General features: G+C 43.4%; 1 protein-coding gene across 1 annotated transcript; it reads left to right on the forward strand.

Annotated features, from left to right (window-relative positions):
* The first annotated feature begins 2905 nt into the window (after positions 1-2905).
* On the forward strand, positions 2906-16544 carry LOC142483273 (phosphorylase b kinase regulatory subunit beta-like). The gene is made up of 3 exons (XM_075583340.1): positions 2906-2958; positions 3525-3618; positions 16039-16544. The coding sequence occupies exons 1-3, from the start codon at positions 2924-2926 to the stop codon at positions 16324-16326; spliced, it is 417 nt and encodes a 138-aa protein (XP_075439455.1). The 5' UTR covers positions 2906-2923; the 3' UTR covers positions 16327-16544.
* The last annotated feature ends 1469 nt before the right edge of the window (positions 16545-18013 follow it).

Below are 18013 nucleotides of genomic sequence, written 5' to 3' on the forward strand. Positions count from 1 at the left end.
CCCTGGGATGTCTGTCTGAGCTAGCCATGGGGCCCAAACTTTTAAGTAGTTGTCACCAGTATCATTAACTAGGCTTGTTAGCTTTTCCATCTGGCAAATATACCAAATACGGTTCCGAATCTTTGGGATAATTGGAATTTCGGGGCGTTTCCATAATGCTGCGATCTTGCACCGCGTGGCGATTGCAAAGTGTGCAATTAGTTTGTTGTTGACTTTTGATAGGCCCTTTAGAGGTCTGTTTAGGAGAAACAACCACGGGTCTGGGGGGATTGTGAGATCAAATATTCTCTGGATCCAATTTCTGATCTTTTCCCATATCGGGGATATCCGCGGGCAGGACCACAGCATATGTAACAGGTCAGCTGTTCCTCCGCATTGTTTAGGGCACAATGGAGAGGACCCTGGTATGAACTTAGATAATTTGAGTGGGGTGAGGTACCATCTCATGAGGACTTTATATGCGTTCTCCTTCAGTGTGGTGCACATCGAGCTTTTTGCAGCTCCTATAAATATAGTATTCCATGCCTCGTCCTCTAAGGACTCCCCAAGGTCTCTCTCCCATTGGGTACGAAATGAGGGCATTTGTTGTTTTGAAGTTGCAGGCTCGACTACCTCTCCATATATTGTAGATATGAGTCCCTTTGTGTCGGTTTCTGCCCGACAGAGCTTTTCGAAATTCGTCAATGGGGGGTATGGGGCGAATTTATTATAAAATGCTCTGATCTGAAGGAATTTGTAGAATTCAGCATGGGGAATATCATTTTCTGATCTGAGTTGGTCAAATGATTTAATTTTTAGATCGAAGCCCTCCAGATCTTTGAGTCTATCATATCCTTTGTGTCTCCAGATTGAGTGATTATGACCAATAACACCCGGCGCAAATTTAGGATTGTTCCAAATAGGTGTCATCAACGAGTTGGTTGATGTGAGTGAGTTTTTCAGTTTTGATATTTCCCAGACAGATAAAGAGTTAGTCGTTGAGGTGAGTGGGAACAAAGTGTTTTTTCTTGACGATTTAGGTAGCCAAATCAAATTATTAAGCTCTAATGGGGAGCAAGCAGCAGTTTCTAGCTCTACCCATCTTTTTAATTTAGGGTCGGAATGCCATTGAATGATCTGGCTTAATTGAGGTGCTTTAAAATATGACAACAGGCAGGGTACCGCTAAGCCCCCTGCTAAAGTAGGTCTCTTCATGTTTAATTTATTTACTCTCGGTTTTTTACCTCCCCAGATAAAATTAGATATTTCAGACTGAAGTGAGAGTATATCCTTCAGTTTGAGTGGCACAGGCAATGTCTGGAAGAGGTATAGGATACGTGGAAGTAAATTCATCTTCACGCTGTGTATCCTTCCTATCCAAGAAATCTTCTTGGAGGACCATCTGATTAGGTCTTGTTTTAGAGTCCGAATTAGTTTGGGATAATTTGCTTTATAGATGTTTTTTGCATCTTTGGTGATATGAATCCCCAAATATTTGAGTGAATTCTTTTGCCAGTTAAAATTAAAATTCAATTTCAGTAGTTTCTCTATATGTCCGGGGAGATTGATATTCAGAGCCTCAGACTTGGATTGGTTTATCTTAAACCCAGAGACCTTAGAGAATTTATCCAAAAGGTCAAATAGATTAGGTAAGGATGTGAGGGGTTTTGAGATGATTAATAGGATATAATCTGCATACAGGGCCGCTTTGTGTGATTGGGAGTATGCGTTTAACCCTGACATATCCGGATTTTCTCGAATACGTGCCGCCAGAGGTTCAATACATAGGGCAAACAGTAGGGGAGATAATGGGCACCCCTGTCTCGTGCCACTTTGGATAGGGAAAGGGTCTGAGGGGAAGCCCTGATGTATGACTCTGGCAGATGGGCCTGAGTACAGCGACATAATCGCTCCACTCACCCTATTTCCGAAGCCAAATGCCGTGAGCATCTCTCGTAGATATGGCCAGTCTATCCTATCAAAAGCTTTTTCTGCATCCAGACTTAATAACATGCTTTTTGTGTTATTTTTGTTTGCCAATTCTAACAGATCAATGAATCGTCGGGTGTTATCCGCTGCCTGCCTCCCATTAACAAACCCAACTTGATCTGGATGTATTAGTCTGGGTAGGATTAGACTCAATCTATTGGCCAGAAGTTTGGCATATATTTTTATATCGGTATTGATTAGAGAAATTGGTCTATAGCTTTTACAATTGAGCGGATCCTTGCCAGGTTTATGTATTAGTGATATAGACGCCCGTAGCATGTCCTCGGGAATAGGGGCTCCTGCTAAAATAGCGTTAAACATGTGGAGCAGCTGTGGGGCAAGTGATTCAGAGAACTTCTTGTAATACAGCCACGAAAAGCCATCAGGACCTGGTGTTTCATTTTGATTCTGTGAGGCTGTATTTTAATACATTGTTATGATAAAGCAATGTTGGAGGAAGCTCTATAGTACGTTACAGCTGTGTGATTCATGTAATGATTCATTCCGTAAAACCCTTAATAACATTCATGGCAACGTGAAGTCACGGGACCCGCGGCATCATTTGACACCGAGGACAAGGAAGGAGGGGGGCACAAGCCGGTAAGGAGAGCAGGCAGGGGTGCCCAGGGGGGAAAAGTTTGCTCACCCCTACCTTACTGCATATTCAAAGCTGAATCATAGCACACCCTAGTCTGCCTAAACATGAAAGCCTTGGTAAATGATAGGCATGGTAACGGCTATCTATCCTTTATCATTTCTTTTGGAATTTAAGTCTGAATCATTGAATGGAAGAGCGTGTTAGAAAAGTATCCTTTATTACTTTCTACTACTATCTCAGTGTCTTGGCGCACAGAATACTCCTGGATTTTGTACATTCTGTGCATGGATTAAAAATAAAACCTTTGTTTACATGCTCCTGTTTCTTGTTTTTTAGGGACCCCTGGAAAATGATGTGATGGTCCACGTGGCACTGATAGCAGAAAGCCAACGGTAACAGTCTATACATACCCTTTTTAACCCCTTCTCTGCCAGAATACCATACAATGCGCTCCTTTTTTTCAAGATTGTTTTATTTTCTCACATTATTATTTTTTTAAGTTGGTTGTGAGCCACAACTATAAACATAGATATGTGTGTATATCTACTGACATATCTCCACGTCGCACTTCTAGGGGTTTATTTTCTAAAGTGCGAGGAGGTCTTAATGCACAGAAACGCCCATTCAAGTCAATGGGAATTTAGTGCTCGATCATCAGTAATGCACTTTAGATCATTGCTGCTGTGACATGCATAACATTGTTTTTGCATGCAAATGTACTTTGGTTTTGCATTTTTTTCTGTTTCTGTTTTTTTGTTAACCTAAAGTGCCCTCCTGAGGGCAAATCTAGCTTTACCACATCTGTGCTAAAGAGATCATATCCTCCTGGTGGGGATTGAGAGTAATCATTTGTCTGTTGGGTACAGGATGTGACGGTGCAGAACTCTGCAAACTTCGATAACATGACATTCTGAGAGTAGTGTGTGTTATTTGATCAGCTATAATGTTTGTTTTGCAGTTTGCAAGTTTTCCTAAATACATATGGTATCCAAACACAGACCCCACAACAGGTGGAACCTATTCAGATATGGCCACAACAGGAGCTTGTGAAGGTATGATGCTGCGTATGTATTTCAGCCTAGATAGATATTGTTTTATCATTCTTTGCATTATTGGTAGACAAGTTATTGTCTGAGGAAATTAAATAAAAAAGTGTTTGTTTTTGCTTTGGGAAACCAGCACTATGGAGAGTTAAATATTGCATTTTTCCTGTGATGAGCTTTTTTTTTTTTTATCCAAGAAAATCGACTGGCCTAAAGACAAAAGGGCCTGCCACTTCAAAGTCTGGCGTCTTGCTTACTACTAGAGTTAGGTGTTGCCACCGAAGATGCAGCAAAACCTGAGAACCCAATTGTGAGCAGTCGCCTGTCATCAAATAATTGTAGATAGTAAGATGACGTATCAGGCTAATCAATGACATGGTGACGTCATTCGGAGGGCGTTCCCATTATCCACAAGCTCTTGGAGAGCAGTAGCAGGAGGGCTCAGCTGTCAGCTCTCCTGAGTGCTTCACAAGCACCTCCTGGTGTCGGGAGTTGTCCTGCAGCAGCCCCTCTACTTTTGAAATACAACAGATGTATGCATTGAAAGGAAATAGTATAAGAATGGAGGTAAAATGAAGCCTATGGATGTCAGGTTTTATACTTACCCACATTTTATATTACCAGCTACACACTATATGCACCACTTGACGCACCATCTAGCATAGGTGAGTTACCAAAACTGTGTTACACATGCACCTGCAAAGGTGTCGGATAGTGTTTGGTGATGAACCTTGGTATCATACATACAACAAAACCAATCTACCTCACATGTACAAATACTGCCTGACTACCAGTGCTCCTGAGTGATATACAAGCACCTATCTGGTGTCGGGAAGCACTTGGTACGAAACCTGAACACTGGATACAAAAGTACTGATGTTCATACACTTTACAGATACTTTTGGATATGTCGAGCCATTGCCTATACAGAGTGTGCTATATACCTTTACTACGTTTCCGCATCAAACTATTCTGGTTATAGGTAGACCTTCAGGTGCGCCGACGAGTATTCTAAAACTTGCCTTAAACTTGCCTTGGAAAATCTGGGGCTATCACCAACAAGACCCAGGTACATGCTGGGTACATGCTGCAACATTTCAGTGACATTTCTGCAGAGACTATTGTCCCATCAGAATAACACAGCAGGGGTCCCTGGCAGTCCCATTCAGTTTGAATCTCCCAACTGTCAATTCCCAACTGCCACTCCCCACGGTTACAAGGGCGGGGCTTCAGGTCTCAGCCCCGGGTGGGCGGCACCTAGGCTTCAGGCCACCGCCCCAGTCACTCAAGGAAGCTGCTTATTACAGCAGGGCATAGATTTAACCCTAACACTGCCTGAACTGGTACCAGGGCTTATGTGAGGCAGGGCAGATTAGTACCCAAAGGGATACATGGCTACAATATATTGACTGTCCCTGTAAAATAAGTGGACCTAGACAGTTGAGGTACCTACCTAGAGCATCTTATCCTTAGCCAGCCGCAGTGGTTTCATATGGTGGCCATTTAAGTGTTTGTTAAGTTTATTGTTAGTCTGTCCACCCCCACTATATTTGATCTATTTTGTAATATCACAAGTATTTTTTTATTCATATACCCTCAATTTATTTAGAAGGGGAAAATCTGTGTTTTACAATAGGCTACTATTTTTGGTAGTCCATGGTACAATTATTTGATAACAGACACGTGCACACACTTGGGTTCTCAGGTTTTGCCCATCTTCGGTGGCAACACCTAAATCTATTTGGCTCTTATTCATTGTACCCTAGTGCACACCATTTATCTATTTGGCAGAGCGGGTGGAGATTTTTTGGTCTTGCATACTACGCCAAGGTTTGATAAAGTTGAGTGGGTAGCAGACGGGCACATTTAATTTTAGTGTAGGTAAGCAAACTCTGTGTTTGAGATGGTGTTTAAAAAAAGTAGTGATACTATGATAATGGGGGAAGCATTCGTTTCTAAATAAAATTGACGTGCTACTGAAGTGCTACTCTATACCCCCAAGTATCATCACACTTCAGAAGTCAATAGTGAGCCCACTGAAAAGTTGAAACACGAAGGAACTTGGTAGCTGAGTGAGCAAGAAATTAGTGGAATGTTTATTGAATAGTACGTCTGGTAAATTGGGTAGATCACTAAGTAAATGGATGCTCTAATAATGCAGAGTAAGAATTCTCAATCTGGGGTCCCCAAAGACCGTGGTAAAAGGTCCCTGAAAGGCCTTTTCTATTCACTTCAGTCAACTCGCTCGTAGAGCCGTGGATATTCTATGACTAACGAATGGTGATCTGGGTCAAGTGTTGATGAAATGTTGACCATACACTTGTAGCATAGCCTCCGGCCGCTACTTATTTTTCTGGTCTCTACCAATGTAAGTCCTGTTAGGTGCAGGCAGTGGATGGGTTAATTCCTTCAGGAAGGCCTTGTGTGCTATTGCAGCCTTGGATAAAATTGATGTACGCAAGGGCGGTCCTAGCAACAGCCAGACAGTGTCAGCCTGAGGGGTGGATACTGGTTGGGTCACATGCTGGATGTGATGGCCTGTCAGTATCCAGACCTGCTCTGTTATGGGGCAGGGTTACAAGCACAACCAAAGGGTATAAATACTGGCACTTTCCCAAAAGTGGGTGCGTCTCTTCCCCCGCCCCCCCCCCCGGGGAGTGAGTACCAGCAACCCATGGTCTCATTAGTAGACCTCAGAAGGGGCACCATGCAGAAGGCCTGGTATGGGCCTCAAGCCCTATCAGTAATACCTTCACTAGGGGAAGCAAGGAAAAGTGATGTACCTGCTGAAAGATCCTGAACATGCAATAAATACAATGGAAACATCTATCAGAGTGATTCACTGTCTTGGGCTAAAGAAAGGTGTCAGTCTGGGCTATCCTTCTATCCAGAGGATCCATGCTGACTGGAGGCGCTGCAACCAATGAACAAAGGTACCCTGTACACCTGTCCTGATGATTTCCCACACCACCGCGGAAGTGCTCAGCCCTCCTGTTACCTCACAGGTACGCACCACAGTACAAATGGAGCAGCAGACCTAATCTCATTTAGGGTAGGGGTAAAGGGGCTACACACTTATAAGAAATTATTTAGAAGACACAGAATAGTGTACTGGTTTTGTGATCCTCAAAATCATTATTAACAGGTGAAGTACAGTAGTCTATGAAAAAAAAGTTTGAGTGTTCTAGATCACGGCAGAGTTAAGTTGGCCCTGTAGGAGATGGAGCTTAGTTCAATGTTCTAAAGATCTTTTTTCACTGAAAAAAAAATAAAATAATTTAAGAGGCGAACAATCTACAAGAATACATACAGTATCCAATAAAGAAAAAGAAAAGACTTCACATATTCACAAGGGAAAATAACGTGCATATCGATTCATTATGTAGCCATGTGTGTCCTCTCTCCATTGATCTAAGTACATATATTTCTTTATCCATCTGTTTGACTATATATTCAAGTGCCTGCATGTAAAGTTAGGAATAGACCATAAAAACGAAGTATGTATATCGTTGTTTTGTATGTGACTGATTACAATTGGCACACAGGCAAATTAAAATGCAAGGTGCTACATAAACAATAAGATCATTAGACATTGAATTCAACATCCTGTAAGAAGCGGGAATCCTGGTCTCAGGAGCTTGCATTTGAAGCATTATATTTTGTGAGGGGAAATTGTGTATTCTTGAACATATTTAAAAATGACCTTTAATGGCAAACCAAAAGGTTTGTGCAATGTTGTGTGAATATTATACAGAGAATGTCATGGACTGACACTTTCACAGATTGCAACTGGCTAAGTGGGAAAGCACCATGTGTATGCTTGGAAAAAGAGAGAGAGAGGAGTTGGGTTCTAAGGTGTGAAGAGAAAGAAACCTATGTTCAGTATCATAGAAAGCAGGATAAAACACAGTTAATAATGCAGAAACTATAATTCACTTGAATTGAAGCTGATGCATTGTTTAATGAACATTCACCTGCTGCTCATCATATTCAATCAGGGGCCAATGAGAGGTTTCTGGTAAGTGCGTCTGCAAGAGGCCAAGGTTTATGTATGAGGTGTAAAGTATCAGCCATGGAGCTACCCATATGCGTTTTAAGATAGGTTTTAAAGGAGGATATCCCTGCTTCAGCACAGGTGTCTCAGTCAAAATGTCTGAGCCACCTGTGCTGAAGCAGGGATATCCCTAATACCTGGCCTGTTGGTTGTGGATCTTGAGGACTGGAGTTGGCCACACCTGCAATACGGCATAGAAGGAAGAATTCAGGTACAGCTTAACCCAGGGGAACGCAAACTTTATTAAGCTGTGCCCCCCTGCCAGGCCTCCCCCAGTCTCGCGTTCCCTCTACTACCTTCCACATGCATCATTTGACGCCATGGAGACGCGTCTGAAACAAGGCAAGTTTCCTTGTTGCAGAGGCCTCACGCAATCCCCAGGCATTCAAGTAAATGCCTGGGGGAAGAGCGCGGGGCCTGTGTAACGGCCCGCGTCCCCCAGTTTGCGCACCGCTGGTTTAACCTACCTTGTATTATTACTGCTATAGGCATTTTTTCTTCTAATTACTACTAACATGCCTGGAGTGATACCTTTTCATTATGTCTACATCTCTAAGCATTATCTGCTCTACTAATTAAATTGCCAGGTGTCTTGGTATTTTAAAAGAAAACCTTTAACAAAGAAATGTAAGAATACATGAGGTGCAGCGTATTGTTTTATTGTCTGTTTATTATGAATTAGACTCAGTGGTGCAGTGATAAAATAAATAGATAGACTAATCCACATATGCCAAATGTCCCAGAGATAATCTGGATAAATAGCATTGTTTATACTTGATTATAACACTGAGGAGACTGTGTAATAATTAATACCAGCATTGCTAGACATGGCCCGCTGTTCTGCCAATTCAGAGTCCTGGCTACCGTCCCCTTCTGCAGATTGTCACAGTGGAGGCAGGGATTTTTCTTTCCTATTGACATAAGTGACACTGTGCCAAGTAAGCAGAGTATGTCTAGCATGATTTCGCATTCAAGGCAGTAAGTAGCTATTTTGTTTACCAGGAACATCCAACCCATTTCTCGAGATTTATACAGGAATAATTAAATCAATATCAATGCTTTTTTCTATAAAATTATCCCAATAGATATGTGTTATAAGGATCACCGCACAGCCGGAACATTTTAGCATTTAGAGAATGGATGGATGTGTTGAGGTTCTTTGCTCTGTTTGTGGCAGGGAGCAATGTGAATTCAGAGAATATTGAAAAGGGGCCTAAGCCTTAAATTTGCACACAGCTGACAGTGTACACCGAACTGTACAGACAACACATGCCATTCCCAAAAGAGATCGCAATATAGTTTTGGGAGATTAGGGCACAATGAAATCATGACTTTTCCAAGGTCAGAAGATGCTTTCTTTGAAATGGGTTAACCTGATTTGATTCTTAGTGACGCAACTGTTATGTCAAACAAAATAGTTATACATAACTTATACATAACCTACAATTGTGCTTGAAAGAATTGGACATTTTTTTCCCCAGCATGTGTAGGGGTATAGGAATTCAATTATAAAATGTCCAAAGAAAGCCGCAGTGAAGCAAGAGCCTCAGTACTGCCATCATGTGCTTGTCAAATGGGTGGTGCTGGAATGAAGTAGATTTCCATGTTGATGAAGGTTGCGTGTTAAATTACAATCGAGTTGGGATGTGTGTTCTCTTACTGGCTGTAAAGTGGGAATGGAACGTTTCAATGTTTGCACAACTGTTAAACGTAAACCATTCTGGCAAAGCATTTCGGTAACATCAGGGGCTGTCTCCGAGGGACATTGATACAGACCTGATGATGTTGGGGATCCAAGTAACCTACCTAATAGTCAGTCCTGATGGCGCTGACATTAGTGGCAATCCTGTTGACTTTTGGGATTCCCAATAACTTTACCTTTAAATAGTGTTGTTAAACAAATCTAAACTTCTAAACACAAGTCACTGGTTTGCCCACCCCTACATTAAAGTACTCTTGTTTCCTTGTCTTCTGCACTTTTGGGGATGTGGAGGTATCAAAGAAGCTGGCACATCAGTTCTGTACTTCGGTTAGACAGCTGACGTGCTGACGTGCTTTCGTGAAGAAGTTATTAGCAAATCTATTCACAGGGAGATAGGACAGAAGACCTGATTTGGGGATTAAAGGGACCAGCCTCTGTCCCAGTGCTTTTTGTTTTGACTTCCTTTAACTACCATTATATTTGTCCTGCTGCTATGAACATATCCCATTGCATGATGAACGCTTCTGTTTGAACATTGAGTGATTGTTAGAATAAACGCCCAGTATTAGAGACACCTGCAACACATTGCTTGTATATATGCATCTGTACTCATATGCAAATGCAGATAGGTTTAAACAAACATGAACAAAGACAAAAATCAGAGCGCAACATTGTTTGTTTGTATCTGTTTTAGGGCGGGGAACCCCCTTTAAGGGCTGCAGCTATCCCCATAGAATTTAAAAACCCTTTATATATTTACACCACTTTTTCCATCACGATCAGTGTAATAGAAGTGTTTTTATTATCACATATTTGACACTGGATTTTTAAAACACATTTTTTATATATAGTGCTTTTTTGCGCTCTCTTTTTCCCCCCGCCCCTTTTCCCTTAAACAAACATGTATATACTTTATATAAATGTATTGGACACATATCTTCATTGAAAAAGCAACCTGCAAACCATTTATTATATGCTGGCTTAAAGGTGTGTGTATGTATATATATATTATATGTGTGTTTGTGTACTGATGAAGCGGCCGTTATTCGAACACATCTCGGCGCCTATTTTGAGTTTTCTGCTGTTCCCCACGCAGCATGAAACGTGGCTAATCGCCCCGGGCACCCGCGCTTATCGCGGATGTTTTGTTTGAATTTCATGGATTCAGTTTCTTTGTTTGCAATAAAATGGATGAATTGTAATGTGTACAGTACTGTGCTACTGTGTCACTGTGCTGCTGTGTCACTGTGCTACTGTGTCACTGTGCTACTGTGCTGCTGTGTCACTGTGTCACTGTGCTACTGTGTCAATTTCATGTTTTTAAAAGCCAGAACACTAAAATTCGTTTTTTTGCTCTCTCCGCGCTCGCATCTTAGTGCGGGAAGGCTGGAATTCATCCCGCGGTTTCAAATCTGGATTCCGATGTACATGATGCGTGAAGTGTTCGAATAACAGCCGCTGCATCAGTATGTATGTGTATATATATATGTATATATGTGTGTGTGTGTGTGTGTGTGTGTTTATATGTGAGTTAGGCAGTGACTTAAGGAGGCAGTGACTGGGTGGGTGAGGCGGGGGGGTAGTTTTGCTGATGCGGCATCTGGGGATCGAGCGGAGAGGTGAGAAGCGCCGGGTTTGGCTATGGTGTGCTGGTAGTAGTTTGGGCGAGGGGGTGGCGGGTGGAGGTGAGGCGGCTTTGGCTGAGGCAGGTCAGGACGGTATGGGTGCACGGCGTGTGGCTCTCACGCGGTGTGAGGAGGCTGTGAGGGCATGCGTAGCCGTGTTGCTGACGTCACCCCACCCTGCAGGCCAATCACAGCGTGTGCACAAACTCGCACACAACCAAACTTTCAATTTTATTTATATATAATATATATATGACTGACTGGATGGGTGACTGACTGGGTGACTGACTGACTGGGAAGGTGACTTGACTGGGTGGGAAGGTGACTTGACTGGGTGGGAAGGTGACTTGACTGGGTGGGTGAGTGACTGGGTGGGTGAGTGACTGACTAACTGGGTGGGTGACTGACTGACTAGGTGGGTGACAGACTGGGTGGGTGACTGACTGGGTGGGTAAGTGACTGGGTGGGTGAGTGACTGACTGGGTGAGCGACTGGGGGAATGGGTGACTGACTGGGTGAATGGGTGACTGACTGGGTGGGTGGGTGACTGACTGACTGGGTGGGTGACTAACGGGGTAGGTGACTGGGTGGGTGACTGACTGACTGGGTGGGTGACTGGGTGGGTGACTGACTGGGTGAATGGCTGACTGGGTGGGTGACGGACTGACTGGGTGTCTGATGGACTGACTGGGTGGCTGACGGACTGACTGGGTGGCTGACGGACTGACTGGGTGGCTGACGGACTGACTGGGTGGCTGACGGACTGACTGGGTGGCTGACGGACTGACTGGGTGGCTGACGGACTGACTGGGTGGCTGACGGACTGACTGGGTGGCTGACGGACTGACTGGGTGGCTGACGGACTGACTGGGTGGCTGACGGACTGACTGGGTGGCTGACGGACTGACTGGGTGGCTGACGGACTGACTGGGTGGCTGACTGACGGACTGGGTGGCTGACTGACGGACTGGGTGGCTGACTGACGGACTGGGTGGCTGACTGACGGACTGGGTGGCTGACTGACGGACTGGGTGGCTGACTGACGGACTGACGGACTGGCTGACTGGGTGGCTGACTGACTGGGTGGGTGGGTGACTGACTGGGTGGGTGACTGACTGAATGGGTGACTGACTGAATGGGTGACTGACTGACTGGGTGGGTGACTGACTGAATTGACTGACTGACTGAATGGGTGGGTGGGTGACTGACTGGGTGGGTGGGTGACTGAATGGGTGGGTGGGTGACTGAATGGGTGGGTGGGTGACTGACTGACTGAATGGGTGGGTGGGTGACTGACTGGGTGTGTGGGTGGGTGACTGACTGACTTAACTGACTAGGTAGGTGACTGACTGACCTTTGACTGGGTGGGTACTTCTGGTGTCACACACACATATATACACTCACGCACTTTCGCGCACGCACACACTCTCACTCACTCACACTCACTCTCTCACACTCACTCTCACACACTCACACACACACACTCTCTCTCTCACACACACACACTCTCTCACTCACACACACACTCACACACACACACACTCTCACACTCTCACACACACTCACTCACACACACAATCTCTCACTCTCTCTCTCACACACACACACACAGATTGAAAGCACAAATAGAGGTCAGCCACGCGCCGAAAGCCGGCCCCCCTCCCCCCTGAGCCCATCTCCCGCAACCCAGACGGTTTACCCATGGGAGGCAGGGGAGCACCGGGACGCAAGGGAAACGCATTGCCGCCCTCCCCCCCTCCAGCAGGCGCACCCCGCCCCTCAAGCAGGCGCACCCCCACTAGCACCTCCCGCTCCGGCGACCGCACCATGCTCTCCGGCGGTCGCACCATGCGCTCCGGCGGCCGCACCTCCCGCTCCTGGCAGGAAACCACGGGGACCGAAGGCGGGACACGGCGTGAGCAGCCGCCACAGGACGGAGGGGCAGACAATAAACGCGCACACACATGAGGGCATGATACTGTACTTACCTCTCTGTAGAAAAGGCAGGACGGGCCTGGCTGCCCACAAACAGAAAAGGGAAAGGGAAAAAAAAGTCCTGGCAGCGAGCGCGAGCCAATCAGGCAGGGAGATTTTTTTTCTTCTCCCTTCTTCGAGCAGGGGAATTGTAAGTCGCCAGCCGACAATATCCAGTCACCAGGTGCGACCTGGTGACTGGGTTTGTCGAACACTGTACATACATACATACATACATACACACATACATACATACATACATACATACATACATACATACATACATACACACATACATACACACACACACACATACATACACACATACATACATACATACATACATACACACATACATACACACACACACACATACATACACACATACATACATACATACATACATACATACATACACACATACATACATACATACACACATACACACATACATACATACATACATACACACACACATACATACATACATACATACATACACACATACACACATACATACATACATACATACATACATACATACATACATACATACATACATACATACACACACACTCATACACACATACACACACACATATTTGTTTGTACATAGTGGGTCACATTTACTAAGCAGTGCTATTCCACAAGACCCCTTCCAATGCTGGAAGACACATTACAGCACATTTATTTGAATGAGTTATAAGGTGTCTTATGGGATAGCACCCCTTAGTAGTAAATGTAGCCATTGTAACTTCTGCTTTGCCCAAAGAAGGCTAATGGTGCGATCTCTTCTCCCATTACTCATCAGTTTGTAACCTTACTGCACCAGGGCGGAAGCCTCCCATAATACGGCCATCCTTATCACCTCTAGGTTACGCCTCGGTCTTCTTGATGTTTTCAGGAGAATTTCTTTTTCACTGGTTAGAGCCCATAAGTAAAGATACCTTTATAGCTCAAATACATTCTCCATGTGGGTTTCTGTACTGAAAATGTTTCTCCAAAACAGCTTTGTTTGCAAACGCTGACAAACAAATAACTTGTGTACTTGATTGAATCCCTGAAGCAGTGCATTTAATCTACCTTTTTAACTCCCACTGCCTACTTGTTAAGATTTCATCGTGTAGCCTAAAGAAATAAATATTCCCTAACAATCAGTGGTAAATCCAATAAGACTTGGAAACTGAACTAAGAACGAGAAATAATTGCTATAGCTTTGCTTTTGAAGCAGCAGTCATGGCAAGATTGCTTCATTATACAATAGTGCTCATTTTTCAGATGCTTCAACATATGCATTGCACATACCACAAAAATAATAATAAAAAAAATTGGTATGTACTAATGTTTCAGCACTTTTTTCCTTTATATAATACATAATGATTTTATGTATATGATAATGATAGATAATGATATATATTATAATGATAATTTGATGCATCTCAAATAGGTATTTTTAATCTTTTAAAGAATTCATTCATATAATTGGTTTCACAGAGAAATTCAATTGCCCTTAAATTAAGTTTTACTCATCTGCATCCCGGGAAAAAAATATATATTTCCCTTTTCTCCATGTCCACTCAATTTTAGTATATCAGCTACTTATGTTTATCCGTTTGACTAACCATGGGTTGGCGTGCCTTACAATGCATCTGATCTCAGATGCGCTATTAGAGAGGTTTTGGATTCCTGACAATGCATCAAACCTCTTAGAGAGGGTTGGGGCTCCTCAAAATGTCACAATATAATGATATGGTTCCTTAACCAAAAAAAAAAAAGTACAGATGCATGCAATATGGGGCATTAACATTTTACTTTCATTGACAAACAACACATGGGGGAAAGGGACACTCACACTTTCCCCGCTGGTCAAAAGCAGAGAGTGGCTTTGGGCGCTCTCCAAACCTACTCGACTCCAGGCTCAGCTCTTTGCTGTATGTATAACTGTGTGCATGGCTTCCCCGTTCTGCGTCTCTCACTCGCGTCCCGCTCGTGTCAGCCGCTCTGGTTCCTGGTGGAGTGGGTATGGTGGCCTCTGCAGTCCAAAATGCCCAACGCGTTTCGTCTGTGTATCGACTTCTTCTGAGGTTATATCACATGTCTCTCTGCAGTCTATCTTTATACCCTGCATCATTACAGCCTAAATACGCTCAGCTGTTTGATTCTAGCAATTGGTACAATAGCTGTTTGTGCTATTCCTTTTAATTTCTATTGCTAGTCTAAACTGTCAGAATGCTAATTTTAAACAGTCTCTCAAACCACTGATTTACCAAGTTAAATTGGATCAGAAATAGCAGTCACCCATATAACACTTTCTCTATAATTTGAATACGTGCTACATAACCTCAGACTTTAATAACTGTTCAAATTTGGCTCAAATAGCAAGAGCAGGTTTTGCAGTGAATATATATACAGGTGTATGGTATATATACCGCTAGTTAGTAGCTTCATTACTAAGGCGACGACCACAGTCAGTGCGCGTGCGCGTGCCTGGCGGCATGTCCACGCGTTTCTGCAGCGATCAGTGGACTTCGGATTGCTTGCAATGGGGGGCGTGTCCATGATGTCACGTGGCTGGTTCGCCCTCTTTGGCTGAACCGCCACCGTGATGTAGCCATTGGTCGGCCGCCGCACCAAAAGACACATTTCTTGTCTTTTGGAAATGTGGTCGTACCATCGCGCTTTGAGCATGCACGCATGGACCGTGGCCTGCACCATAGAGGGCCGTCTCTTTGTTCGTGCTGCGCATGCGTCGCGATCACTGGGGACAAGGCCTAACAGAGGAAAGATTGCTTCAGAAATACCAGAAACATTTCAATCTTAAGGGTTGAGTTAATAATAATAAAGCAATTTGTAATAGTTGCCATTTTTAAGACTCCTGAAAAACATTACTTTGTCAAGACTACTCTGTATTTCTGAAATGCAAAAATTGCTGGTGGGTCTTACACTCAAGTAACTGGATGAAGAGGGAGTAAAGGGCAAGGCAATGTAAAAAAATATACCCACGTATATGATGTAAGAGAAGTGTAAGTTGCTTACAATTATAATGTGTTTAATAATATGTTTATGCATTGCAGGCTTACCTTCATTTGGGAATCAATGATAAGCTAGGACTCTCTGGAAGACCTGACAGACCAATTGGTTGCCTTGGGACATCAAAGGTAAGTCTACTAGAATGTGTCAGAGTATCTCAGAGAAATTCTGTCCTTTTAACCTACCAGGTTCATCATATCAGTATTACAGATGCAGCGGCCGTTATTCGAACAAATTATGGAGCCGTTTTCGTGTGCGCTGCTGTACTCCATGCGGCATTAACGCGGCCAATCACACCAGGCACACGTCTTTATTGTGGTTGCTTTGTTTGAATTTCATGGATTCTTTTTCTTTGTGTGCAATGAAATGAATGAATTGTAATGTGTACAGTACTGTGCTACTGTGTCAATTTCAGGTGTTTAAAAACCAGAACACTAAAATGCCATTTTCTGCACTCGCCTCTTAAGGCGCTACAGTTGGAAGAAAATGTGCGCCATCACATGGTTATTCTGAGGTATACACCGCGTGAAGTGTTCGAATAACGGCCGCTGCATCTGTACGTACAAAGTTCTTCGCCTTAACTTCACAGCTCTACACTCCTCTGCTCCTCCCTACTGTGCATCTCAACTTTGATTTCTTGTCTTCTGGGTTTTGCGAAATACCTATTTTCCTCACTAACCCCCTTACTCTCAGTATCTGCCAAGCACCGCCTCCCCTAACCTTCAAGTCCTCTAATCTTGGCCAGGTACCTGCATTACCCTCCTGTGTCTGTACAGGAAGTCTCTTAACTTGCCACTTAGATACTAAAATTGAAAGTGTGCACTTTCATACTGCTTATAAGCTATGCATCCAGTTTCCTGGCTGCTGGCTGGGCTCCTCTCCATAAACCTCTTTCTGCCTTAGACTATGTAGGCAGCTGACCACAGCTTCATGAGGTCACGTGTTCATCAGTGATATCATAATGCACAGAGTGTTGGTTAGCTAGAAATGTTGGAGCCTGCCAGGAGGGAGTTATCAGTCATTGGGTAACATGGAGCAGAGGAGGTGGAGAGTTTTGTTGTGCCAGCATCTACTCGGTTACCTCTATAACATCCTTGAAAACCAATGAAGACCAATGGAGGTAGAGAGAAGATGTGAGTGTAGTTTATTATAACAAGTGGCAGGGTCAAATTTGGGATTTTTTAAATATTTTTTTTCTAATTGGATGAATATTCCCTTAATCTTCATTATCTGGATGGTTTCATTATGCTGTATTTATTATGCTGTACACTCTCCCTGTTCAATAAAAATAACTGGAAAAAGAGAGTATTAAATAGATTCTTTCAACTATAGAAGAACCAGCAATAAAAGTGAACAAAAGAAATACGGGACCAATGTACATAGAATGTAGGATTAATAGTCCTGGCCTCCTCTCCACCTCCTCTCCAATAACTCCAAAGACTGACATGAGGATGGCAGTCATGAGTACATTATAGGGCCCCTGGATACCAGACCCTGGCATGCGGTGTCTGTCAGCTGGCACTCAAAGGGTTAATGGCAGGCTAAGCTCGCATTTCTGGAAAACTCCTGTTTTGTTGTGTTTTTTTTTTGTTTATTTCTTAGCCATGTAATTGAAAGGAAAGCAATACTGTTACTATATTTTAATTACACATTTAAAGCAGCAGTTCAAGCAATATCCTATGTGTTTATTTTTTATTATTTTAATAATTCAGTTCAGTACTATAAGAAAATACTTGTAGCATTTAAAGCTGCAGTTCAGGCTTTTTTTTAATTTTCTTTATTTATTTTTTTACTTCAATAGTTTCATGTGTGCAATCTCTAATTACCTAAAGAACTGTATAGCTGCAGGTCCATTCGTTCTCCATGTATTGATAGGCGAAATTTGGTGACATCATTAGTGAAGGGATCTGTTTTTCTTCTGCTTCTGTCTGTCAGTGGAAGCTCATGAATATTCATGAGCACTCCTGCACTGACATGTACTAGAGGGAGGGCAGGGCTGACAAAGGGGTGTGCCAGGGC

This window comes from Ascaphus truei, unplaced genomic scaffold (assembly GCF_040206685.1).
Source record: "Ascaphus truei isolate aAscTru1 unplaced genomic scaffold, aAscTru1.hap1 HAP1_SCAFFOLD_3131, whole genome shotgun sequence".
NCBI lineage: Eukaryota > Metazoa > Chordata > Amphibia > Anura > Ascaphidae > Ascaphus > Ascaphus truei.

Coding starts and splice junctions, on each gene's coding strand:
- LOC142483273 (XM_075583340.1), top strand. CDS start 2,924: ATGGTCCACGTGGCACTGATAGCAGAAAGCCAACG. Junction 2,959..3,524: donor CTGATAGCAGAAAGCCAACG/GTAACAGTCTAT, acceptor TTTGTTTTGCAG/TTTGCAAGTTTTCCTAAATA. Junction 3,619..16,038: donor CACAACAGGAGCTTGTGAAG/GTATGATGCTGC, acceptor TATGCATTGCAG/GCTTACCTTCATTTGGGAAT.